Consider the following 26,587-nt stretch of genomic DNA (forward strand, 5'->3'; position numbering starts at 1 on the left):
TCAGTTCAGCTGTAGTTATGAACTCCCCCAGCCTATAATCCTGCACCATTCCCAGCAGCACCCTACTGGGAAATGCTGAGACTGGAATAGCTGTGAACTCCCCACACTGGTGCTCCTGTCCCATTCTGTATTGGGAGATGCTGGTGTTGGAAGATGTGAGCTTGTGCTTTTAATGCATCCCATAGGTGGTTTGTCTTGTGAGCAAGATTCTGGATTTACTTATGACTGTCTATTTGTGTGACCCTGCAGGACCATCTGATGTTCCCTCGGATGTTAATGAAACTGGTCAGTCTTCGGACTCTAAGCAGTGTCCACTCCGAACAAGTTTTTGCCCTTCGACTACAGGACAAGAAGCTCCCTCCTCTGCTCTCAGAAATCTGGGATGTGCATGAGTGACCTATGTGCTCCCAGGGCAGCAACCTGCTGAAGTAACACCATCTCCCATCCCTTGCTAACATGAAGCCAGCCTCCCCGCTCCAAAGCACTGAACTGTGGGCTGGGCTGGGCAGTGCAGCGTGATGAGCCTGTGGTTTCTCTAATGTGATGAGACTGTGCATAAGGCACTTGGGAGAGATCAGATGTTTTTGTAATCTTTGATTTAGTGCCTCCCAGAAATGGGATCACATGTGAAACATCTAAAAACATCTGAAAGAAATGAACATCCCACCCCAAATGTTTCTTCAACGTCTGTCTTTTTTCTAAGTACATGTTCTGGGGTTTTGCCCCGCCTATCTTTTCCCTTCTCATTGATTCTGAAAGTGAATTTGCAGGAACATGTTAAACGTTCACTGAGAGCATCCTAGCCGAAAAGGCTTCCCCAGGGTTCTTAGGCAGGGTCCCCTGTGTATGTGGAATTGAGGAACTCAGGGAAGTTTATGTGGATGTGCTGAGGGTTTCCTTGTATTCCCTGTATTTAAAGTCGTTATGATGTGCTGCCCTTCACAAAGATTCCCAGAGAAGAAGCTGTTGGTGGCATTCCCTCTTTTTGAAGCTTCATTTCTACAGCTGTCTTTTCATTCTGGTGCTCCTTTGGCAAGTAGATCCCTGGAATGTGCAGTGCCATTTACTGAAACTTATTCTGTGGGCATCTTCTATGTACCATAGAGATACCGTGGATCATCTAGCTGTCTTTTTTTAATAAGTTGCCTATAACTATTGTATCTTTTGGTTTGCTAGCATGTGAAAGCAATGACTTTAAAAAACATGGAATAGATTTTGTGTAGGAGAAGAGAAAGGAATGGAAGCTTCGGTGTCTGGGCAGTAGAGGTGGTGGAAGTATATCAAGAACCACCAAAATTTTAGTAGATTTAGTGGGTTCCAGTGAGAGTCAAGATTATCAGATGGGGACAGAGAATGCACTGTATTTATAGCGTATTAGCAGGCACTGCCTAACCTATAGGCTGCACAACTCTCTCAGAACCCTGTCTACAGGAATATTGAGCATAACCAGCTCTGCCCAAGTGTTCTCCCTTATGCAAAAGGTCTTTCCAAGTGTATGGTCATTTGTTAGTGATTAGTGGGATGTGGACGTATCTCTGTATGATGAGTACCCTCCTACCCTTGTATATGTAACAGGGTTAAAAAAAGAACTAGATAAATTCATGGAGTATAGATCCGTTAGCCGGGTGGGCAGTGATGATGTCCCTAGCCTCTGTTTGCCAGAAGCTGGAAATGGGTGACAAGGAATAGATCACTTGATGATTACATGTTTTGTTCATTCCCTCTGGGGCACCCATCGGAAAACAGGATACTGGGCTAGATGGGCCTTTAGTCTGACCCAGTAAGGCTGTTCTTATGTACTTCTTAAACCCTCTCCTCTCCACCTTGTGCATGGTAAGACTCGCCAGTAACCCCTTGGTCCATAAGTATTTTAGTATTTAGAGCAATAATTTGACAAAACAGAAAAGTGTCATTGCAAAATGTGTTTCTCATTCTGCAAAAAACAACAAACAGTATTTGATCCAGAGATGTAACCCCAAGTCCCTTGGTTTCATGTATTTTGTCTCTAACAGGGATCTATGTTTGCTTGCCCAGTGAGCATCCCAAGAGGCTGGGTTCACAAGGCTCATAGTTTTGGGCTGTGTATGTGAGCACCAGGCCTGTGGCAAGGGCTTTTTGTCCATTTTGCACTCAAGGTTGGTCCCCTGCCTCTAGCCTTCATTCTGCACCTTTGTAAAGCACTTGTAACAATCTGTAAAATAATCTGTTATTTTTTATAACTCGTTGCAATTGCAAAATTTCTTGTTTAAATCTGTATTTTTAACTAATCTGTTTGAGAAATGTTAATGTTTATACAAAAGAATAAAGCCTAATACAGGATTATTGACTAGCTATGATGCACCATCTTTTAGGGTTGGCATAGTCTTAATCTTTTGAACCCCAAGATGATTATTAAACAGGAGAAAATCTAGTAGGGAGGAGGAGGAAGTGGTTGAGAATGAATGACAGTGTGGCTCCAATTTAACTTCTTTCACCCTCTCCACATGCAGGATGAATCTCCTGTGAGAGTACTCAGATTGTTATACATCTTTTTGTGACCCATTCACCGCTGTGATACGAACCAGAGATGGCTCAGTGGGGCCAATGCAGCTCACGGAGACTACAGGGCCCAGCATGCATAGTCCATCTTGATTGGTACTGCCAGGGTCCGGGGAGAGCATTGCATGCTGGGATCTGTAGTCTAGTGACCCGCATCTTCTGCACGGAGAGGTGGGGCTGCAGCCTGTTCTGGGCTATGCTCATCAAGCCCCTTGCCTTCATTAGAACACGTAGCAAGCGCTGGCTGGCTCCCTCTCCTGCCTTGGGAGGCTCCCGGGATCGCAGCGGGTGACTGACTTCCCCAGCTCCCTCCGTGCCCCAGTGAGGCCGGTGCGTCCCGTCGCGCAGCCTGCAGCATCCCTCCACCGAGCGGTGCCTAGGTGCGCTCCCCCTCCGCCGCGCAAGTGGTTGGCTCCGCCCCCACCTCTGGGTGGTTCGCTCCGCTCCGAGGTCTGGATGCGGAACTGGCCGGTCGGCTCAGAGCAGCCAGGGACGGCGGCGGACGCGGCCTGCGGTGGCAAGTAGAGGCAGGCCCCGCTGCGGGGGCAGAGCTGACGGCTTGGGGGCTGCGTCACGTGCGGTAGGGGCTGGGGGTGCGCGTTAGGGGCAGTGCGGGCCTGGTGTGGGCGGGCGGTGTGTGTACCCTGGGGGCAGTGCGGGGTGACTGGGACGGGGCGTAGGGGAAGGGGGGGCACGCTGGGAGCAGGGGGCTGTGCGGGGTGACTGGGTCGGGGGCGCTGGGAGCAGGGGGCTGTGCGGGGTGACTGGGACGGGGGCGCTGGGAGCAGGGGGCAGTGCGGGGTGACTGGGACGGGGGTGTAGAGGAAGGGGTCGGGGGAGCAGGGGGCAGTGCGGGGTGACTGGGACGGGGGCGTAGGGGAAGGGGTCGGGGGCGCTGGGAGCAGGGGGCAGTGCGGGGTGACTGGGACGGGGGCGTAGGGGAAGGGGTCGGGGGCGCTGGGAGCAGGGGGCAGTGCGGGGTGACTGGGACGGGGGCGTAGGGGAAGGGGTCGGGGGCGCTGGGAGCAGGGGGCAGTGCGGGGTGACTGGGACGGGGGTGTAGAGGAAGGGGTCGGGGGAGCAGGGGGCAGTGCGGGGTGACTGGGACGGGGGCGTAGAGGAAGGGGTCGGGGGCGCTGGGAGCAGGGGGCAGTGCGGGGTGACTGGGACGGGGGTGTAGAGGAAGGGGTCGGGGGCGCTGGGAGCAGGGGGCAGTGCGGGGTGACTGGGACGGGGGTGTAGGGGAAGGGGTCGGGGGCGCTGGGAGCAGGGGGCTGTGCGGGTTGACTGGGACGGGGGCGTAGGGGAAGGGGTCGGGGGCGCTGGGAGCAGGGGGCTGTGCGGGTTGACTGGGACGGGGGCGTAGGGGAAGGGGTCGGGGGCGCTGGGAGCAGGGGGCAGTGCGGGGTGACTGGGACGGGGGTGTAGAGGAAGGGGTCGGGGGCGCTGGGAGCAGGGGGCAGTGCGGGGTGACTGGGACGGGGGCGTAGGGGAAGGGGTCGGGGGCGCTGGGAGCAGGGGGCAGTGCGGGGTGACTGGGACGGGGGCGTAGGGGAAGGGGGGGCACGCTGGGAGCAGGGGGCAGTGCGGGGTGACTGGGACGGGGGCGTAGGGGAAGGGGTCGGGGGCGCTGGGAGCAGGGGGCAGTGCGGGGTGACTGGGACGGGGGTGTAGGGGAAGGGGTCGGGGGCGCTGGGAGCAGGGGGCAGTGCGGGGTGACTGGGACGGGGGCGTAGGGGAAGGGGGGGCACGCTGGGAGCAGGGGGCTGTGCGGGGTTACTGGGACGGGGCGTAGGGGAAGGGGGTGGGGGCGCTGGGAGCAGGGGGCAGTGCGGGGTGACTGGGACGGGGGCGTAGGGGAAGGGGTCGGGGGCGCTGGGAGCAGGGGGCTGTGCGGGTTGACTGGGACGGGGGCGTAGGGGAAGGGGGTGGGGGCGCTGGGAGCAGGGGGCTGTGCGGGTTGACTGGGACGGGGGCGTAGGGGAAGGGGGTGGGTACGCTGGGAGCAGGGGGCAGTGCGGGGTGACTGGGACCGGGGCGTAGGGGAAGGGGGTGGGTATGCTGGGAGCAGACGGCAGTGCGGGCTGACTGGGATGGGTGCGTAGGGGAAGGGGGGGCAAGCTGGGAGCTGGGGGCTCTGCGGGGTGACTGGGATGGGGGCGTAGAGGAAGGGGGTGGGGGTGCTGGGAGCAGGGGGCAGTGTGGGGTGACTGGGACGGGGCGTAGGGGAAGGGGGCGCTGGGAGCAGGGGGCTGTGCGGGGTGACTGGGACGGGGGCGTAAGGGAAGGGGGGTACGCTGGGAGCAGGGAGCTGTGTGGGGTGTATGGGATGGGTGCGTAGGGGAAGGGGGTGGGTATGCTGGCAGTAGGGGGCAATGTGGGGTGATTGGGATGGGTGTGTAGGGGCAGGGAGTTACGTGACTTGAGAGATGTTTGGGGCTGGGAATCACTTGTCCTGTCTTCCTGAACAGCTGGCTGCTGCAGTGTTATTTCCCCTCCTCTCCTTCCCCTGCTGCATCCTCCTTCCCATGAGTTGTCTGGGACTGAGCAGTGCAGCTGGGCTACGGCTCCCTTCCTTCCCCAGCCTTGCGCTGTAGTGATGCTCTCATGATGGAGAGTCCTTTTCAAGGTCACTGTGGGAGGGGGTAGTATGTCAATTAATCTCCTCCCAGCTTTTGTGGACAGAGATTTCTATTAGTGTCTGCCCCATCTTCTCTGGGTCCCAGGTTCATTATGTCAGAGGCCTAAAAAAGCACCCTGCAGCTCACACTCTGAGGTGGTAGAGTTATGTGGGGTCTGCTGTGCCGACTGGCCGCTTTGGCATGAAGGCTGCAGGCCTCTGTGCTTGGATCTGGCAGGATCCTGCCTGTACTACCTGTGGTTTCCAATTCCTGATCTTGTGGTTGTCCAGCATATGTAGACCTCTTGGGTACATTCTGAGGTGTTAGTTGCTCTTCTAGATGAGACCGAACCTCTGCTGTGTTTCAGGCTTCTTCCTGCTCAGGGTTAGTAAAATCTTCAAATGGTGGTGGTAAAAGGGCTTTCTTTAAAGGAGGCTTCCTGATTTCTCATTGGGAGCTGACGTTTGATACAAGTTCACTGTACTGTACAAAGTGTGCTCTCTCCCCTTGAGGATACAGAATTATGTGGCTTTAGCCAGGAATGAATAGTCACTGCCTTTTAGAAGCTGTTGCTAAGGTATCTCTTTGCTGAGGAAGGGTGATTTTCATAGGTCTTGGGGGTGATTAGTGGGGGGAATTACAAAGATACAAAATGAGTTTGTGGTGGGGTGTGTATCCTTCACACAAAGGCTCATTAAAGCAGGGATAGAAAAAGAAGGTAGTAGTGGGAAGGGGGGGAGGGCTCTGAGAGGAAACTGATGCTCTTTCTTCTTCTCCTTCCACCCAGGAAGGAAATGGTTAGGAAGTTCGCAGACTAGGAAGCTAGGAGAAACAGGGCAACTGACCGTTTTTCTTGCAGAGACTAGATTTCTTACAAAGTACTCTATAAGTTAAGGATGTCATTCTTTGCTGTTTTGCTCTTTGTTTGAACCAGGTTGAAAAAAGCTTGGGTCCTAATTTTCTTCGTTGTGGTAGAGTGAAAGAATGGTATAATTAGAGGTCCAGTTGGAGGAAGCAGTGCTCTGTTCCTCTCCCCCCACCCCTTTTCTAGTATTTCTAGTTATGGCCTGAGCCTCACTCATACAGAGCTATTTTAGGTGTATACTGAGCAACATTTTAAAATTATTTAAAAACACAGCCATATAACCTTAACTTGGCCGCCATAGAGATGGCAATAAGAATTGGGAATATAACAGTTCCCTACCTGGCCCTCCTCGATCCCCAACAAATCTGCCACTTTTTCTGTGTTCAACACAACTCCAAATCAGCACTCCTGTTCATACACTCCACCAGACCCTCACTGTGCTCTGTATAATACCACTGATCTGGGGAGAACTTGGCACTGGTTGAGAGAGGCTGAGGGAGGCATAAGACAGTGTGATCATCTTCTTTCTTATGGCTTAGGTAGCAACGATTACAAATTTATATTTAGATTTGATAGCCAGCATGTTGCCGCAACAGTGAGTTGGTGAATGACCTTCAGGCCCCTAGTGAAAGAATGAAGGGAACATTCAGATATGATGTGTTCCATCGTGTTTGTGCTTGGTGACCACAGTCGCATACAGGTGTTTGTCTCATTTTCCATTGAAACAGGGTTTATTCACATATCCCATGAGATGTCCTGATGCGATATGAAATGCACCAGTCTTTCCAACATAAATCAAAATCCAGTGTTTCCTTGTCAGGATCAATGATGAGCTGTTTGTTATGAGTGGATTTCATGGGTCTGTGGGACCACAGGATAATCATAAACAAAATATTGAGTAGCAGGTTGGCATCTCCAGGAGAATCTCAGGCATGGATGGGTGTTGGTCAAGGGATTTAGCATCTTCCTGAATGATTTAGTGGCAGGAGTAAAGGAATGTTCATGAAAAATTCAGATGGTATTAAATTAGGAAGAGGTAAGAATGACTATGGGGATCTAGAGAGAATAAAACCGTGGCCAGATTTAACTTGCATCAGTGTAGCTAATACGTTGGGGAAAATGATCTAAAGTAGCAGTTCAGTAGAAAAATGAACATTTGGGAAGCAATAGCACAGAGAACTATAGAGTGAGAATGGATAGAAAATTAGATATGAGTTTGGTGTTTTTGCTTTCACTTCATATTGCATTGTGCTTTATGAGCTACGTAGGCGGAAGCATCATGCCATGGAGCTGGGAGGTGATATTCTTTCTCCTTGGCCTTTTGACTAAGATCAAGTATAGTGAGTTGAATATTTGATATGTTCTCTGTTAGGGTACAATTGCAGATAGGCACTGTGTAGGTGAGTAGGTCTTTTTAGTTTCTACTTTCGTCCTTTGTCTCTGGTGTGACTGCTCCTAGGATATTGCATTCAATTCTGGGTAATTCCATCCCAGAATAGAGATATGAGGGTCTGGAAAAAATGTAAACTTTTTGGGAGAAAGTATATTTTTTTCCCCCCATGGCCTGGCTTGGAAAAACTGGAAAATTTGAAAAGAAAGAGTTACATGAAATATGTTCTCAAAATGAACAGTGAAAGAATTTTTAAAGTAATGTTTAAAAGAATATTGGTATTGATGTCCTTTAGTCCTTCAAAATTCTTTCTAATAACAAATATTTTAAAATGTTTCTCAAGAAACATGAGTTTCTTCTGCATCTGCATGATAATGTCAGGTTAGGTCTATTTACATACTATTTCTGAGCCGAAAAGATATAACCTTCCTTTTTGTTTACAACAATATTGTTGCATCCTATTTTCAACATTTTTTTTCATATTTGCCAAAAGGCAAATAAATACACCTAAGTACTTTAGTGTGCAGCTGCAGTTCCGTCCTCAATGCTAGGTATATGTCATTATTATTCAAATCAAACCTAAAGAATTTATATGTATTCATTTAATAAATATACCAAACTGTACTTTTTATGTGCTAACTAAATTATACATAATACATTTCTCATTCTTAAGTAAATTAAGTTTTGTTTTGATAAGCAGATAACTATTGCAGATATTTTGATTTTTTTCCCAAAAATTCAATTTTTTCCTCAAAAAAATTCAGAAGCTTTATTTTTGCATGCCTTCAAAATTTCTGAAAATTTTACACCCCATCCCAGAAAGAAACCAACAAATTAGAAGGAGAACATAGAAGTCTAACCATTGATCAGGAGTTTGAAGGAATTGATTTAGCAACAAGAATAAAAGAGCTAAATAAGTGCAGCTTGGCTAAGTATTTAAGGTTGGGATGTGAAACTGTCCCCAAGTATTTCAAGGGTGTAAATACTCAGCAAGGCAAAGAATTGTTAATGACCCAGTAGAATATCACTAGGAGTAATGGGATGAATCTGAGTAAAACAAGCTGAATCTTGAGAAACCATTTCCTAATGGGGCGATCTACAAAGTTGTGGAATGATCACATTATCTTAGCTACTTGTCTTCATAGATTTTTAAGGCCAGAAGGGACCATTATGATTATCTAGTCAGACCTACTGCATAACACAGGCCATAGAATTCAGCCAGTAATTCTTGCATCTAGTGCCGAACATCTGGCTGAGCTAGAGTATGTCTTTTGGAAAGTCATCTTTATTTAAAGATTTTCAGTGACAGAGAATCTACAGCATTCCTATGAGAGCTGTGGGAGAATTTTTTATGGCCCATCACTTAAAAATGTACTCCTTATTTCTAGTCTGAATTTGTCTCTTACAACTGTAGGGACTAATTTAAAGAAACTCTAAAGAATCAGCCCACTGGAGTTCAACACAAATGGCTCTTGTTGCTATAAACCTGAGGGGACAACTGCCATCCAGGCTGGGAATCTTTGTGCCCAGCAGCCACTGAATTGTGGGGTGTCCTCCTCACTGGTGCTGACTGCTGCTTTTCCTTTACTGACCAGCTGGCAGAACTGGTGCTGCTTTGGAAGTGAGAGGTACGGTTTGCATGTGCCTAGGTTATCCATCCTGAGCAATTCTACTCTTGCTCCACCCTCAGAAATTGCAGTCCAATGAGACTCTGCTACAAGTCCAGGTCACTATATAAAATAATGCATCAATTCAGTAGCTGGGGGCAATGTGGCCTGTGAATCTTCTGTTTTTTCCACAGCCTATTGAGCATCTTATAGCTGTAGCAGACCCAAAAGCAGGGGCTGGTCCTCATGTTGACTACAGTGTACCTTGTAATATCTGATATGAGCGCTCTCTCTCATTTATTTGTAGGGTAGACTATGGTACTTAATGAATGAATTAATCCTTGTGGCACTCCTGAGCAGCAGGAAGGTATTGTTATCCATTTACATATTGGGAATTGAGGCAAAAAGAGAGTGACATACCCATGCTGTCTTGATGAGTCTGTGGCAAAGCCTTGAATTGAACCCAGTTTTCCGGAATCCCAGTCTATTACTTTAACCACAAGAGCAGATTTTCTCTTGCCCTTGTCCCTGCCCCTTCCCCCTAGCAAGACTGCAAATGTAGTGTTAACAGTTGGCTCATTGTTTAGCAGGAAGGAAATGGTTCTTCTCTCACCCCAACCACCCCTTTGTGGGCACTTGCTGGTCTCAGGCTTTTGCCCTTTTGGGGTACATTCTGCTGGCCTTTGATGCCCTGGCTGCCCACAGCAGTGGGAAGTTTAGATCAGTGTTTCTCAACCTTTTTGACACCAGGAACCAGCTTGCTGTCTGCCTAAACTGTGTCAGGGAGACCTCGGGGACCAGCTCCGAGTCCACAGACTGGTCTTTGAGAAACACCGGTCTAGATCATTGTTAGGTTCTGCTACTTTTTCATTTTTAAGTGAATTTCCTGCTGCTGAGAAATGTGGAATTGACAGCAGCAGACATTGAATAGTCTGCATATCAACAGAACAGGTAAAACCCGAGCAGCTGGAGTGCATGCTTCCCTGCCCAGTTTCTTCCCAATGGGAATCGGTCCTGCTCCAAAGACACCTGTTCTATAGAATCTGGACTAATACCCACCAAAGACATTTCACACAAGAGTCACTGAACCACCATTAGATGGTAACTACTTTCTGTCACTCACAGTTAAGCCAGACTAGAATTGATTATTTTGTGCTCAAAAACTCAGTTTCCCTTTTCCCTGAACCATCTCATCTCATCACTTGTGTCCTTTACAAATATAGGATTTTCTGTTCTCCCTTCACTCTGTAGTCACCATCCTGTGTCTAGAAGAGTCCTTCAGAGCCCAACATGCTGCTCCTTGCTTGGGCCTAGGTATTTCTTGGAAAGCATTTCCTTTACCCATACCTCCCTGCCAGTGAACATGCTTTTCCATTGGTTTCCCAGCACCTCTGAGTCTTCCATATAGCAAACTACTAATCCAGAAGGTACTGGGTCCACCCACTCCATCATTTTCAGCCCTGGTCAGCTGTCACTGAGAAACCAGGATTAGAAAGCAAATGGAGAACTAACTACAGGGCTAGTCAGGATTGAGAGGCTGTGGGGGGTGAGGGGGAGAGAAGGGTGTGCGTGTGTGAGTGCGTGTGAGAGAGAGAGAGAACAGTTTGGGGAAGTCATGGAGTGAAGTCTGTAAGTGAGTGACTGGTTAAAAGCTGGGGGAAAGTGGAAGAGGGGTGGGGATGCTGAGTGAACGCCACCGGGGTCAGGTAAATATAAAAATCTATTTTAAATGTGATTTTATGTGCTCCTTAATTTCATTCTCTTGGGAGATGGACAGAGAGCACTGAGACCACTTGTTAGCTTGCATTCCTTTCCCCTTTCTCTCTGCTGCTGACTGTGGGGTGTTGGGGGCTCCTTGGAGTCCCCATCAGACCATGATTTGAGTTGTTTGCAATGTCCTTGCCCCATTTGAGCACAGAAGGGGTTGTCTGAAGAAAACAAACAGGTTCTTTCCTCCCGCCCCTCTCCTGTGGAGGAAGGGAGAAATCAGAGGGGGAGGGGGGGGGGAAAGACCAAGGTGGTCTGTCTCCTAAACCAAACCCAAAGGGTGATCAAAAAGAGGGTCTATCAGCAGGTATAGTATATTTAATCGGGATTAGGGTCTGCCTCCAGCCCCTTCCTTAGGGTCACTTCACTATACCTGGTCCATGCAGTCTCCGAGACGGTGAGGTCTAAACAAAGTTTTGTAAACATCAGAGAAGTGAAGTTCTGGAATAGCCTTCCAATGGGAGCAGTGGGGGCAAAAAGGCTAACTGGCTTAAAGACTGAACCTGATAAGTTTATGGAAGGGATGGTATGGTGGAGCTGCTTACAATGGCATATAGCTGATCTTTGACAGCTAGCAGCAAATATCTCCAAGTGGCTTTTGATAGGACACTAGATAGGGAGGGCTCTGAGTTACTACAGAAAATTCTTTCCCAGGTGTCTGGCTGGTGGGTCTTGCCCACATGATCAGGATCTAAATGATGGCCATATTTGGAGTTGGGAAGGAATTTTCCCCCCTGGTCAGATTGGCAGAGACCCTAGGGGTTTTTCACCTTCCTCTGCAGCATGGGTCCGGGTCACTTGTAGGCTTAAACTAGTGTAAATGGTGAATTCTCTGTAACTTGAAGCTTTTTTAAATCATGATTTGAGGACTTCAGTAACTCAGCCTGAGGCTATGGTTCTTTTACAGGAGTGGGTGGGTGAGGCTCTGTGGCCTTCAATGTACAGGAGGTCAAACTAAATGATCATGATGTTCCCTTCTGGCCTTAAAGTCTATGACTGTCTTCCTTTTTGATGATCTGCAAAACTGAACTGAACAGTTTGGTTTGGGAACCAGCACCATGGGGCTCCTCCATTCACTTTTGGACTCCACAATTCCCTCCCTCCTGCCATCTCCAGCACAGCTCATTCTTTTCGGACTGTGTCCCTCATTCTCCATAGCAAGGGTCTAGGGTTCTCCTTGATTAGCCCAGGGTGATCCCTAGGTGATGGTGAATTAACTGCATTCTCCCTGGATGTGGGAAGAGTGCATTGCGAAGTCCTTGATCAATTTCAGGAATTGCTACCTCTGTGCAGGGGTGAGGCACTCAACCCAAGCACTGTAGTCTGTTCTTGGCCAATGGGTCTCTCGTGTCTTCCAAGGTTTAAGAAGATTCATGTGATAGATTTTAGTTTCCTTTCTTCTACCTGGTTTTATCTCAGAGTCCACCAGCCCTTCCTGAGTAACAACTTCAAATGGACCCTGCCATCAGCACATTAATCTTGACTTGGCAGGAAAAGGACCCGGACACCTGTGTAGAAAGTCCATAGTTGAGCTGCTCTATAATTTTGTTCTTGTGCATGTTGGGTCTTCCTTAAGTTCTCTCTGGCAAATATCTTTGTCCCGAATCATTCCCTTAATTGCAAAATGTGTTGGGTTGTGCTTAAGGCCTATGTCCTGTTCCTCCCAGCCCTCCCGTGGCAAATCCAAGATTCCCTGCTGTTGACAACCATAAAGTAACTCAAAGGCAGAGAACCCTGTAGATAGGGTTGCTAATTTTGGCTGGATGTATTCCTGGAGGTTTCATCACATGACATAAATCTTTAATTCTTGGAGACTCCAGGCCAATCCTGGAGGGTTGGCAACCCTACCTGAAGAGGCCTGCGGGTCCTCCTTTATGACAAACAGAAGCTGTGAGAATAGTTGGTCCCAGTGGTTGGGGTCGTTACTAATAAAGCATCTCAACATTCACTTCATAGTCTTGTTAAATCGTTTGCTGGGCCATCTGTTTGCGTGCAGTACACCGAGGTTTTACAGGGGCTTGGCCTTTAGAATGGAGCATAATTCACACCTCAGCCAGGAGATGAAGTTAGTCCCTTGATCCATTAGTATTTTTTGGAAATCCCATGCATGAGAAGAGCTTCAAGAGTTCTGGTGGTACCACTGTATGTGTCACGGAGCAAAGGAGAACCTTCTCTCCGACACTACCTGCGTAGCCATTCGTTGACTTGCACGATTCGATGGTGTCTACTCAGGTCTTTTCCTTCCACGGGGAGGATGGACGAGAAGACCACTTGCACCTCAAACTCCTTTATCCATCTTCCCAGAGCCACATAGTCTGCAGTGATCCACTCAAGGTCATTCTTGGTGGTATCATTGGTGCCCGCTTGGAGAAGCAGGAAGGGGTAGCGATCCGAGGGCTTGATGAGTCTTGGCAGTCTCTCCGTCACATCGTGAATCCTAGCTTGGAGAGGGGCTCAGGGCTGTGGCAGGGGGTTGGGGTGTGAGGGCAGGTCATCAAGGACCGACCCTTGGGGCACTCCACTTGATACCGGCTGCCAACTAGACATGCCAACTAGACATGGAGCCATTGATCACTACCCGTTGCTGTTGGGTGGTCCACTGCTACAGCAATTGCTTCTGGAACTGCTGTTACTGAGTACCTTGCTGTTGCTGCATCTCCGCTAGCCACTTATACCTCTGCTCTGGTTCCATCTTGTTCAGAGCTGCTGAGCTCTGTTTCCCTTTATGGCTTTTTTTTTTTTTTTTTTTAAATCCTTGTATCAGGTGTAATTATACCCACATTCTCTGCTGCTTGTAGTCAGTTGGGAGCTTCCCTGAGACCCTACCAGACCATGATTTTGAGTTGTTCATGATTTCCTTACCCCATTTGTAGCACACAAAGAGTTGTCGGGGGGGGGGGGAGGGAACCTAACAAAAAGTTCCTTTTCTCTCTCCTTCCCCGGGGTGGGGAGAATCAGAGGTGAAAAAAAAAAGAAAAGACAAAGGTGGTGTCTCTCTTAGGCAGTCATTTTGGTCATGTCTTTGGGTTAGGTTTGTCAGCAGGTATAGTGTCTTTAATCAGGATTAGGGTCTGCTGGTCTCCTTTTGGGTCACCCTGCTTTATACCTGGTCTGTGAAGTCTCAGGGACAACGGCAACTATCTTCCTCTTTGCTGATTTGTCCCTGTCACCAGCAGTCTTCTTCCCATTGGCCAGCTCTTCCTGTGGCAGGCTTTTTCTTTTTGAATCCACCCCCCAACAGGCAGAATGAGCCTTACAGGTGCTCCTAATTAGTGCTGGCTGAGCCCAGAAGAGCTTGTTAGCCTCCCACCTACTAGAGTGATGATGTGCCCCCTCATACTTACCCCTCTTCCAACCTTTGTAGGTTGGGCTCACTGGGGCAGGGAATTTCTGCGCCCCATGTGCAACTTGTGGGGATCCTAGGGAATCTGTTACCTGCCCTGTTTTGGCCCCTCTCCAGGAAAGAGCACTGAATTTCCAGCTTAAGGACAATTGTATCATGAGCGATGGGACTTGCTAAACAAGTGGTGTGACCAATCCAAAGGGCCTGGTACCTAAGTGAGGTGAGAAGCTATCAATCAGTGACCATCTTTTTATTGTTTGAACAGATCTTCTCTGCTCTGCTTACTGCCCTCTTGTGATGTATCTTCTTGCAGGCCCAGTCCCTGACTTGCAACTAGGGTGACCAGACAGCAAGTGTGAAAAATTGGGACGGGGGTAGGGGTAATAGGAGCCTATATAAGAAAAAAGCCCCAAATATCAGGACTGTCCCTATAAAATTGGGACATCTGGTCACCCTAATTGCAACTGCCCTATCTGGAGAGTAGCACTGTGACATCAGAAAGAACTTGGTGGTTACTCTAACAGCTAAATTATTGTTCGTTTGCATCCAGCAATTTTTAGTTTAAATGTCTTATGCTAATTGTCCTAACTTTGTATCAAAGCTTCTTTTTAATTTTTGATGAACGCATATCTCTAGTGTTTGGCCCTGAGAAAATAGCTTCTCATTTCCTGTAGCATCAGAACTCCAGCCTGCTTGCTGCATAGACAAATTGGATATAAAAATCCACAGCACACAACTCAGGCTGAGAATGTTTCCTCTTCAAAAACAAAAGTTACTAAGATGTTACAACTGAAAATTTAAACTCTTTGCTCAGATAATCCAGTTCAGGGCAACACAACTTCTTGGTGTTCACTGTCTTTCATACAGATTGTACCAACAGATTTTTAGCTGAGATTTGAAGATAGATGGTGAGTTGAGGAGGCAAAGATAAGTAATTAGTAAACTGCTTCAGATGTAAGGAACTACATAGGAGAATGCTCTTGCACCTGTAACAGCACAGTTGTATGAGGAACAGAGAAGAGAGAGGCTGAAAAAACATAGAAGGAAGTAATAGAAGGAGATGAGGTTGACTGGAGCAAACCTGTGGAGATTATTTAAAACAATATAAATTTTGAACTGGATCCTGTCATGATGGGGAAGCAGGTGGAGTTGTCTGAGGGTGTGGGTGATGGGATTTGTACCTGAGAAAATGGGCAGCAGCATTCTGCACATGCTGGAGTATGGAGAGTTGAGGGGATGATTACAGAAAAGGGAGTTGGTCTAGAACAAGTGAGAGAGTACCTTTTTAAACCTTATTTTTAGTGTTTAAACTGAAACCAGAGTTAAGAGTTAATCCTGTGAATCCGTCTGTGAGTCGCATGCTGCAAAGAGAGTCGTCTGATTCTGTTCTCCCACATTAGTGTATCACCATTGCTTTCTTCCATGAAACAGTCTCTTTGTGGTAGGAGACAGCAGATTCAAATATTTATTTAGAGACCTCACTCTTCTCCTGTGATCTCTCCACTCGTTCCTAATCTACTTCTGAGGCCAATTCAAGACCTGGGTCTTCTCTTCAAAACCATCAATGGGTGGGGACCCAGCTATATCAGCAACCACATCTCTGTCCATGAAGACAGCTGAGCTCCTCTGGGACAAATGCTCTTCTGGTTGCAACTGGCTGTCACACCTGGCTTGCCCCCTCTGCACTCTGACCACTCCTGAAAGAGTCTCATGCTTGTGTTAATGCATAGCCATTTGGGACGGTAGTATTAGGGTGAAACTGAAAAGGACCAATCCTGGTGGGTGTTTGGGGAAGCTTTGAAGAAGCAGCTGTGTGTGTCTGGGTGAGTGATGGATGCTTTGTCAGCTGAGAGTGTATGGTATGTTTTCAGTTTTTAGTGAATGATAATGATCTCTGATGATTGTGTTGCATCCCTAGGTGGGGAAAGCCCTTTTGATGGAAGGGTCTAGTGCCTGTGGCAGATATTAAGGTGTCATGTAGCACAGGGGTCTTCAGGTGCCAGGAGGTAGATGTTTAATTGCCAGCTCCTGGGTAAAGCTTGTTTGTAGTGTGGGCTGTGCTGAGAGCTTTTGTTTATGAGCTGAGAGAAGGGGAGGGCTGCAGCTGCTATATAAATAGCTCTGACAGGCTGGGATCTAGGGAAGAGAGATTGGGTTGCTATGGAGATTGATCTGAATCAGATTACCTGCGGCTCTTGTTCTCCAGCCTGTGCTTGTGTAGTGGCTGTGTGGCTTTGCATGTGCTGGGGAGCATGCCGTGATCAGACTGAAGGGATAGGACAGAGGAAGGAAACAACTCCTTGGCCAGTATGTGGCAAGATGGTGAAATCAGCCACTAGAGCAACCAAGAGCCTTAATCATTCTGGGCTCAGCCCTGTGAAGCAGCAACAACATTCCTGTCTGTGGGGTGCATACCATCTGTTTGCATGTGAATGATTCTGTTTCTGGTAGCATGTGTGGGGGTTATGATGAACCTGGCTGCCTCTGCTCACTAATGACATGGTGGCAGCTAACCTTAGAGAAAGAGTGACTCATAGGTGCCAGGGCCAGAAGGGACCATTATGATGATCTGGTCTAACCTCTGTATAACACAGGCCATAGAACTTTCCCAAAATAATTCCTGGAGCATAGGTTTTAGAAAAACATCCACTCTTGATTTAGACATTGTCAGTGATGAAGAATCCACCATGACCCTTAGTAAATTGTAGTAGTGGTTAATCACCCTCACTGTTAAAAATTTACGTGGATTAGAGAACTGACTTCTGAGTCTACAGGGTGTTTGTAAACCAGCTTGGTGATGGTTTGGGGGTCAGGGGAGAGAATATCTTCATGTATTAAAGATGCCCTTTTTGGGGGAGGATGTCCGTGGCTTGCTTACTAAGTCCTCCTAACTGGACTGCTCTCCAGAATGATTTCAGTGAGCTGCTCTTGTTACTGATGAACACCATCTCACATTTCATTTTCTAAATCATTTTAATTTGAGTTCCACTGTTAATCTGCTCCCTCTTCACTGCCTTCTGGTTAGGTGGAAGGTTCAAGTAGTCAGAATGTGCCTTCTGCCCTGTTAATAAGAAAGTTTTCCTGCTTTAGGAGACACTTGTGCTCAAGGCTGAATGTTGTTAGATTCTTTTTGCTATTGTGTGTCTTTCATGGGGTTTTGTCTTCCTTGGTACTGTGCCTGCTATGGTCCAGCTGCAATAGACAAATGTGTTGCCACTGTCTATGTCAAGCATGCCTGCAGTGCTTCTAAAATGCATCCTGTCCACATACAGACCTGCACCCAGGTATTGGTATCTTTGTTAGGAGTACATATCCTTTGCCTGTATTGTTGCCCTGAAAGGGTGGAGGGCAACACCAAGTTGAAGCAGTTAAACTGGTGCAGCAAATTCTTCCAACTCTGCCTTCAGTGACTACTCTACATTCTGCTGGCTTCCCAAACTGACGCTAGAGCACCCGAGGCCTATTTTGGGTTGTTCTCAGCTTAGCTGCAGAACTGTGACATAAAACCAGAACTATGGGTTCCATGTACTTATTTGTTAGTATTGCAGTAGTACCAGATGCCCCAAACGGATTTGGGACCCTATTGTATCGGGGACTTTTAAAATACAAAACTTCTATTAGACAGACTAGTAAATGTTAGTACAAATGTTGTATGTAGCGAGAATTGAAAACTCTCACACGAGAAATGGTAGTTTGTCTTCTGCTTCTGTTAGAGATCATTGCAAACAAATGCCACATCAGTCAGACCAATGGGGAAAATAACTGCACAAAGTGTACTGACCCACTTCAAAACTACATCCTGAGATGGGAGTTGCTGGAAAGAGAAAACAGAACTTTGATGAAATGATACTAAAATTACAAACACACTCATTGGGCAAAGCTACTCCACACTGAATGAATGTTGCATCTCTCATACCTCCTTCCTCCTCCTTTGAATTATGTAGGGATCACTACCACACACATGCAGCTAGCTAGTCCTAACATACTTGCTCCTGTTGACTGGGAGATACCTGTCTCAGGATGTTCAAGGGGTGAAACATGAGAGACAAGGAACCTTAGTTCAGTTGAAAATTAAGGATCAAGGCTGCAGGCTCTGCTTGATAAAATTCTTATTGAAGTGATACGGCCTGTATCCCACCTGAGGATCAGGTCCATAATATACAAATAAGAAAACATACAAACACACAAAATGACACGTACAACAGTGATCAGGGTGCAGCGGGATTCACCCTGATCAAAGAGATTGCTGGCTCAGTTGACTGTGGCCAAGGTGTTTACAATATCGCCAACTCTCGTGATTTTTGGGGTGGTTTTCACCTTTCTTATGAAAACATGATGAAAGGCTGCAAACTCATGAATATTCTTATTTAAAGTGGCCACTGGCCACTATTACTGTCGGGCTGAAGCCAGCAAGATTGCCACCATTTCCCTGTGATCTATCTGCATGTGGAAGTGAGACTGCCCTTAATAAAGTTGGCCGCTACCTCACTGCCCATAGGTAAAATGGCTGCCACTCTATGGTTCAAGGAGCTAGCCAGGACAGAGGAACTGTGAGGAGTAGCAGAGACACTGTGAAAGGCTGATAGAAAGAATGAGGGGGAAACAGGATTAAGGGGTTGCTAGGGAATGGGGTCTAGGGGATTTTCGATTGCAGGAAAGAGGGTGATGGGGGGTGCGGAGGGCAGTGATGGGGGGTGGGATCTGGGGAGGATAGAATGGCAATTCCTCCAGCCTGTGGGTGGCAATGGAGAAGGGAAGTCCCTCCAAATAGCCAAGGGGACAGTGTTGCCAACTCTAGCGAACTGGAAAAAAAGATAAACAGTGAGGTGGCAAAGTTTGCAGACCGTACAAAATTACTCAAGATAGTTAAGTCCAAGCTAGACTATGAAGAGTTACAAAGGGATTGCTCAAAGATGAGTGACTGGGCAACAAAATGGCAAATGAAATTCAAAGTGCACGTTGGAAAACTTAATCTCAACACTACATACAAAATGATGAGATCTAAATTAGCTGCTACTGCTAAAGAGAGAGATCTTGGCATCATTGCTTCAGAGTAACAGCCGTGTTAGTCTGTATTCGCAAAAAGAAAAGGAGTACTTGTGGCACCTTAGAGACTAACCAATTTATTTGAGCATGAGCTTTCGTGAGCTACAGCTCACTGCATCGGATGCATACCGTGGAAACCGCAGCAGACTTTATATATACACAGAGAATATGAAACAATACCTCCTCCCACCCCACTGTCCTGCTGGTAATAGCTTATCTAAAGTGATCATCAGGTGGGCCATTTCCAGCACAAATCCAGGTTTTCTCACCCTCCACCCCCCCCACACAAATTCACTCTCCTGCTGGTGATAGCCCATCCAAAGTGACAACTCTTTACACAATGTGCATGATAATCAAGTCTGGCTATTTCCTGCACAAATCCAGGTTTTCTCACATCCCCCCCACCCCCATACACACACAAACTCACTCTCCTGCTGGTAATAGCTCATCCAAACTGACCACTCTCCAAGTTTAAATCCAAGTTAAACCAGAACATCTGGGGCGGGGGGTAGGAAAAAACAAGAGGAAACAGGCTACCTTGCATAATGACTTAGCCACTCCCAGTCTCTATTTAAGCCTAAATTAATAGTATCTAATTTGCAAATGAATTCCAATTCAGCAGTTTCTCGCTGGAGTCTGGATATGAAGTTTTTTTGTTTTAAGATAGCGACCTTCATGTCTGTGATTGCGTGACCAATCCACCAATGTGATATATGCCATCATGTGCCAGCAATGCCCCTCTGCCATGTACATTGGTCAAACTGGACAGTCTCTACGTAAAAGAATAAATGGACACAAATCAGATGTCAAGAATTATAACATTCATAAACCAGTCGGAGAACACTTCAATCTCTCTGGTCACGCAATCACAGACATGAAGGTCGCTATCTTAAAACAAAAAAACTTCAAATCCAGACTCCAGCGAGAAACTGCTGAATTGGAATTCATTTGCAAATTGGATACTATTAATTTAGGCTTAAATAGAGACTGGGAGTGGCTAAGTCATTATGCAAGGTAGCCTGTTTCCTCTTGTTTTTTCCTACCCCCCCTCCCCCCAGATGTTCTGGTTTAACTTGGATTTAAACTTGGAGAGTGGTCAGTTTGGATGAGCTATTACCAGCAGGAGAGTGAGTTTGTGTGTGTATGGGGGTGGGGGGGATGTGAGAAAACCTGGATTTGTGCAGGAAATAGCCAGACTTGATTATCATGCACATTGTGTAAAGAGTTGTCACTTTGGATGGGCTATCACCAGCAGGAGAGTGAATTTGTGTGGGGGGGGTGGAGGGTGAGAAAACCTGGATTTGTGCTGGAAATGGCCCACCTGATGATCACTTTAGATAAGCTATTACCAGCAGGACAGTGGGGTGGGAGGAGGTATTGTTTCATATTCTCTGTGTATATATAAAGTCTGCTGCGGTTTCCACGGTATGCATCCGATGAAGTGAGCTGTAGCTCACGAAAGCTCATGCTCAAATAAATTGGTTAGTCTCTAAGGTGCCACAAGTACTCCTTTTCTTGGCATCATTGTGGATAGTTCTCTGAAAACATCTGCTCAACATGCAGCAGTCACCAAAAAAGCGAACAGAATGTTAGGAACCATTAGGAAAGCGATGGGCAATAAGACAGTAAATATCATCATGTCGGTATCTAAATCCATAGTATGCCCAGACCTTGAAAACTGCATGTTCTGGTCACCCCATCTCAAAAGAAGATATATTAGAATTGGAAAAGGTACAGAGAAGGGCAACAAAAATGATGAAGGGTGTGGAACAGTTTCCATATGAGGAGAGATTAAAAAGACTCAGACTGTTCAGCTTGGAAAAGAGACAATTTGGGGATGGGGGATATGATAAAGGTCTATAAAATCATGAATGGTGCAGAGAAAGTGAATAAGAAAGTGTTATTTACCCTTCCATGTAACATAAGAACCAGCGTGTCACCCAGTGAAATTAATAGGAAGCAGGTTTATAACAAACAGAAGAAAGTATTTCTACACACAACACACAGCCAACCTGTGGAACTTGTTGCCAAGGCATGTTGTGAAGGCCAAAAGTATAACTAGATAAGTTCATGGAGGATAGGTCCATGAATGGCTATTAGTGAAGATGGTCAGGGATGCAATCCAATGCTCTGGGTTTCCCTAGGTCGCTGGCTGCCAGAAGCTGGGACTGGACGATATGGGATGGATCACTTGATAATTGCCCTCTTCTATTCATTCCCTTTGAAGCACCTGGCATTGGCCACTGTCGGAAGACCGAGTACTGGTCTAGATGGTCCATTGATCTGACCCAGCATGGCTGTTCTTATGTTCTTGTGGATTGATCGTGAGTCACAGGATTTTGATGTCTGCAGGAGGAGCTGTTGTAATAACACAAGAAGTGCCTCTGATCCTGTGGGTTTTTTTTCAGGACTGGGCACATGGACAGAGCTCTGTGCAAGAACCTCGGAGCTGAGGACAGAGACCTGCCTTGCCACTGAGCCCTGCTTTAATGTATGTCTCTAGAGCAGAGAGAGGATCCTGTGACAGCAGGAGGTAGGGGAGTGGGGAGTCGGGGAAGTAGTACTGCTGGATGCCAGATAGAGAAGACCAGAGCAGCATCCACCATCCGAAAGACAATGATTCCCCAAGGTCTCAGAGGACCGTTTTTTCCATGGATAACAGATTTATTCTGGTTGTGACTATCAATGTGTCTCAGGGGTTTTAATACATAAATTAGGAGGAACATGAGCCCTACCTGGAGAGAAAATCAACTTTTCCTGTCTTAGGTGGAACAAAGTATGCTGCCCATCTATGAGGAGATGACACCACAACCGACGCTGCAGAGGTTGGATTAATCAGAATGGAAACTGCACCCAGAAATATCCTCACACATTATAAGTCAACTTGATGGGCTGGCGATTGATTTTTTTTTTTTTTTTTGTATCTGGAAACAACAGTAAAGTGCACTGCGGCCTCTCTCTGACAGGACCTTGGACGTGAGGTGGTGAATAACTTCTTGCAAAGTCAAGCATTGTCTCTGCCAAATCCTTTCCATCTTTTCCACTGCTCCCTGCAGTGATGAAAAAGATAGGAATGAAAGGGCAGGAGTACTTCTGTTTGTCATTTTGGCTATGGGTCTCAAGGCTGATTTAACTTAATATTGGACTTTCCAAGGCCTCTACCTCACAGAGGAGGTATTGGGCTATTGCAAAACCACTCCTCTATCCTGGACCAGACAGATTCAAAATGGATACTTGGAGGAAGTGATTATCGCTCTCATGGACCTTAAAAGCAGTTCACAAATAGAATTTATTCTACTGGCTGGTGAAAGTCCATAGTTTAACTACCATGTTAAAACAAGTGAAACATAGCCCTGAGTTCCTCCAGCAGGGCCTCAATGTGGGTGTATAAGAGTGTCCAAGCAAAAAAGTACAAGTCTCTGTAGTATAATATTTATACTACGTCCAAGAAAAGGAAGTTTTGTACAAATCCCGCATTGAATGTTTTCTTAGGGCAATGGCCCTTATTCCAGCCCCGCAAAAGTCATAGAACATGACTTTGGAGCCTCATTTTTGTCCTTACAGTGCTAGCCAGATAGAGCCCCTGTAGGAGGTGTCATTATACTGCCTATCCGTGAAAGCAGACATCCCAATAGCTACTATCTCTAATCAGACAGATTTTATAAATTGGGAGCTTTCTCTGGTGATACCCAGTATTATACTTTTGATTCGGACAATTAGCCATAACAACAGTCAGAGCATTCATTTCCAAGTCCATTCTGTTCTATATAGGTTTTTATACCATGCCCATCATCGTAGTGTCAACATGCCTTCCATTAGCACAATATTCAATGTGACTACATGTCTGTCACGTTTTTTATGTGCTCATCCTCTCCCCTCAGAGAGAGGTGTGTGCAGTGGGGTGGTTTCCCCCTATATATACCTGATGCTAACTATTTATGTTAGAGAAGGCAGGTCAAAGAAATGTGCCTTGCACTTAGAGCAGAAAGTGGTGAGGATTGTGATGCTCCTTTATTCCTCAGGACATGCATTTCCCAGACTTGGACTACCTCTGGAGAAAATTCAGTCTCCTGCACGGATAAGCTTTACTCTTATTGTTGAGAGTTCCATTGTGCCAGAGAAGTGTAGTTGTCAACCATGGTCTTTTTGTCCTGGATCTTTAGATGGTCTCTTAAATAACCTGGGCTCAGACCATGGAGCACTTTTTGAAGATAAGGACTGAAACTTTGAACTTAATTTGAAATTTTATGGGAAGCCAGTGTAGAGAGTAAATTGAAAAAATATTTTTTACAACCACTGACAATCTCAAGACAGAGAAGACGTGTCTCCTGTATTGAGATTTGCTAGATGGCTATATATCCTCCTAGACATAAATTCACCAAATCCTGTGTATTGGACTGCAGTCTTGTAGATGATGCCATTATTGACAGAAGTTTTCTCAATGTCTTAGTACCAAGGAGAAGATAGAGAATATATAATATACTTCATTTTAGATGTCCATATTTAAAGGATGATCCTTTTTCTCACCCTTGAGCCACACTTCTTTGAAAACCCATTTATAACAGATTTGTGGACTTTAGCACAGTGAGGAATAGAAATATTTACCTGTGCTTAAGAGAAATTTTTCTTTCTTTGAATGATAAGAGTCACAGATCTGGCCCACCCTGGAGATAAATGGAACATTCAGAATAGAAATAGTAATTGACATCCAAAGACCTGAGTTTGTTTCGTTAAGAGGAATTTCCTATGCTCTGCCTTAGCATAAATTGTGCTTTTCCCTCAAAATATACTTAGAACAATGTGTAATTTAGGAAAGTGGAATTGAATTATCCTGGCTCTGGAAGTTTATCTCAACTGGAAAGGACTTCAGGCATTGGTACATTCCCCTGCTGCCAGTAACGGACAGGTCTGGTTCTGCTCCCGAACTGCAAGCAGGCTGAAGTATCCATGGTAATGGATCTGTGGACCTTATTTACTAGAAGAAAACATTTTTTTTTTTTTAGATACACAATAGGAAAAATTATCTGTGTTTATTATAATTCAAAATAAATAATAAATGCATACCATTCTTCCTGACTGAAACAGTCAGGGAGCGGCATGTGTGCAGATGTTGGACAAGGATAAACCACTGGAACTTTTAGGAGAACCCAGTGTAATATTCTATGTTGGATATCTCCGAACAGGAGAAAAATCCTCCTTGATTCCCTCCCCTTACCTCACATACCCACTTTGTGTGAATGAGTATATTTTTTGTTGTAATTATGTGCACAGATAGGCTCTTCTGAAAAATAAGAGGCTAAAACTCCAGAATATGGTGCAGATCTTTCTGTCAGGAGCTATGCTACAATCTAGACTCTAGGTGAGTGTCTACACTGGAATAGAAGACCTGTGGTATGGCTGCAGCTGGCCTGTGTCAGTAGACTCTGACTCACAGGGCTTGGGCTGCGGAGCTAAAAATTGCTGTGTAGATGTTTGGGCTCGTGCTGGAACCTGAGCTCTGGGAGACTGCAATGGAGGAAGATCTTAGAGAGTGTCTTATTTCCTGTATCCAAAGACCGTCCTCAGAAAAAGTATGCCAGTGTTAACCACGCGGGACAGAGCAGTCCCTCAGTGTCAGACTTCCTGCTTTCTTGGAGCCAAGAACGCCTCCTAGTTCAGGTCCAAGAGGCCTGGAAAGGAGAGGAAAAAGGAGAAGATTCAGGTCAGGATCTGTTGGCTTCCCCAAGTCTCAGTGTCTTTAAGTCAGAACAAGTCGGCCAGATCTGGGGCTTGGAGGAAGAACAGCAAAACCTTTCCAGTAGGCCTCATTCTGTCTCCAAGAAAAAGCACCAAGCTTCCATTTTAAAAGAGAACTTAGTAGTTAAGCACTCTCCTTATCCTCATCTGCAGAGAAGAAAGACCTCTCAGACTTCAACCTTGAACAGAAGGAGAGACACATCAGGGAACTCTTTCCCCACCAAATGGCTTTATCCCCAGGCTCCTAAATGCTGTCATCATCCTAGATATGAATAGCAGTACTCTATACATCTCTGAAGAAACAATGAATTGTAAGGAATGGGAGACAGCCAAAAAAGAGAGTGCTTTTCTCCAATTTAACAATGAGAACCCTGCATCTCTTCCATCTGGTTATGGTGACCATTGAGAGTGTGAACAATCAACCAAATATGAGAAACTCTGAGGCAGTCACAAAATTTCTACACAGAGCTTAAAGCTAAATCTGCCTATGTCACATTTCCCAAGGTTGATATATTCTCTGCCATCATGACACTATTAAACTTACCATATATACTCGATCATAAGCTGGTTCATTTATAAGCTGACCGCGCCAAGATGGATAAGTAAAAATGGAAAATTTTCATGACCCATTCATAAGCCGACCCTATAATTCAGGGGTTGGCAAACTTTGGCTCCCAGGCCATCAGGATAAGCTGCTGATGGGTCGAGACAGTTTGTTTACCTCAAGCGTCTGCCCGCACAGACGTAAGCCAAAGTGTCCCGGCCCGCCAGCTGCTTACCCTGATGGGCCAGAACCAATGTTCCCTCTAATTTTTGACAGGCCGTGTGCACAAAAAATTTCTTCTGTTCAAATTTTTGTGCTCGCGATGTGTCGCCGTGTGCGTGGGGTTTAAGATCTGTGTGCGCACGCACATCTTAGAGGGAACAGTGGCCGGGACAGCAACTTTTTCTTGGACTGAATGATAAAATTAGTGGAGGAAGAGGCTTGAATTGTGTGTGTGTGTGAGAGAGAGTGAATGGGGGAGATAAATAAGAGTAATGGGATAGAATAAAGCAAAAGAGAATATTGTTTGAATACCAGGAAACACTTTTTTACTGCAAGATGCATTAAGGTGTGAGAGAGGCTTACAGAGGAAGTGGTGGGAACCCCATTGCTTGGGACTCTTTTTTATTTATTTATTTTATTTATTTATTTATTTGAATTATGGGTTTTTTAATCATTAAAGATTGCACCCAGTACACATTGGACAAGATGATTTACATCTGCAAAGAATAGAGCTTACTGTAGAGTTGTCGGTCCCATTTTACCAGTTCCAGAAAAAAAGCCTGCTGCCATATTTAGCAGGCTTCAAATCTCCTTCAGTGGGTGGATTTGGCTCTGGTCTTGGTCTGGAATGATAGACATTCTCAGGGATAGGTCGGTCTGTCTACACTTTTGCGACCCAAGGAGAAGATACTGTAGGGAACAGTCCTGCCCTGGCCTACATGTAGCATTGGGAAGATGAAACCTCAGAGGATGAGACCTAAGAGGATTTTTCCTATTGTTACCCATTTTGACCTGAACAGTTAGTCAAAATTCAGGGTTTTATGGGCTGCTTCCACTAGGAATCTGATATTTCTTTGATGCACTTCTGTTTATTTATAAAGAATGGTCCAAAATGTCCTGTTTCCCTG

The 26,587-nt window shown here is 46.2% G+C and overlaps 2 protein-coding genes across 49 annotated transcripts in view; both read left to right on the forward strand.

Annotated features, from left to right (window-relative positions):
* NR1H3 (nuclear receptor subfamily 1 group H member 3) overlaps positions 1–2,319 on the forward strand; it is a 61,917-nt gene extending 59,598 nt beyond the window's left edge. For 17 of the 18 annotated variants that reach the window (XM_073348256.2, XM_073348257.2, XM_073348263.2 and 14 more), the window contains one exon: positions 250–2,319. In XM_073348256.2, coding sequence (XP_073204357.1) covers positions 250–396 — 147 coding nt within the window. In that variant the 3' untranslated portion in view covers positions 397–2,319. The remainder of the gene's footprint in view (positions 1–249) is intronic. The other variant, XM_073348268.1, reaches the window with a different exon arrangement.
* A 372-nt stretch (positions 2,320–2,691) lies between these two features.
* Positions 2,692–26,587, forward strand: part of MADD (MAP kinase activating death domain) — a 123,694-nt gene continuing 99,798 nt past the window's right edge. For 15 of the 31 annotated variants that reach the window (XM_073348285.2, XM_073348290.2, XM_073348304.2 and 12 more), the window contains exon 1: positions 2,695–2,918. The gene's annotated coding sequence lies outside the window, so the exon portion shown is untranslated. Of the gene's footprint in view, positions 2,919–22,111; positions 22,159–26,587 lie in introns of those variants that run through there. The other 16 variants (XM_073348277.2, XM_073348284.2, XM_073348281.2 and 13 more) reach the window with 3 other exon arrangements.

The sequence above is a fragment of the Lepidochelys kempii genome, chromosome 6, assembly GCF_965140285.1.
Source record: "Lepidochelys kempii isolate rLepKem1 chromosome 6, rLepKem1.hap1, whole genome shotgun sequence".
Classification (NCBI taxonomy): Eukaryota; Metazoa; Chordata; order Testudines; family Cheloniidae; genus Lepidochelys; species Lepidochelys kempii.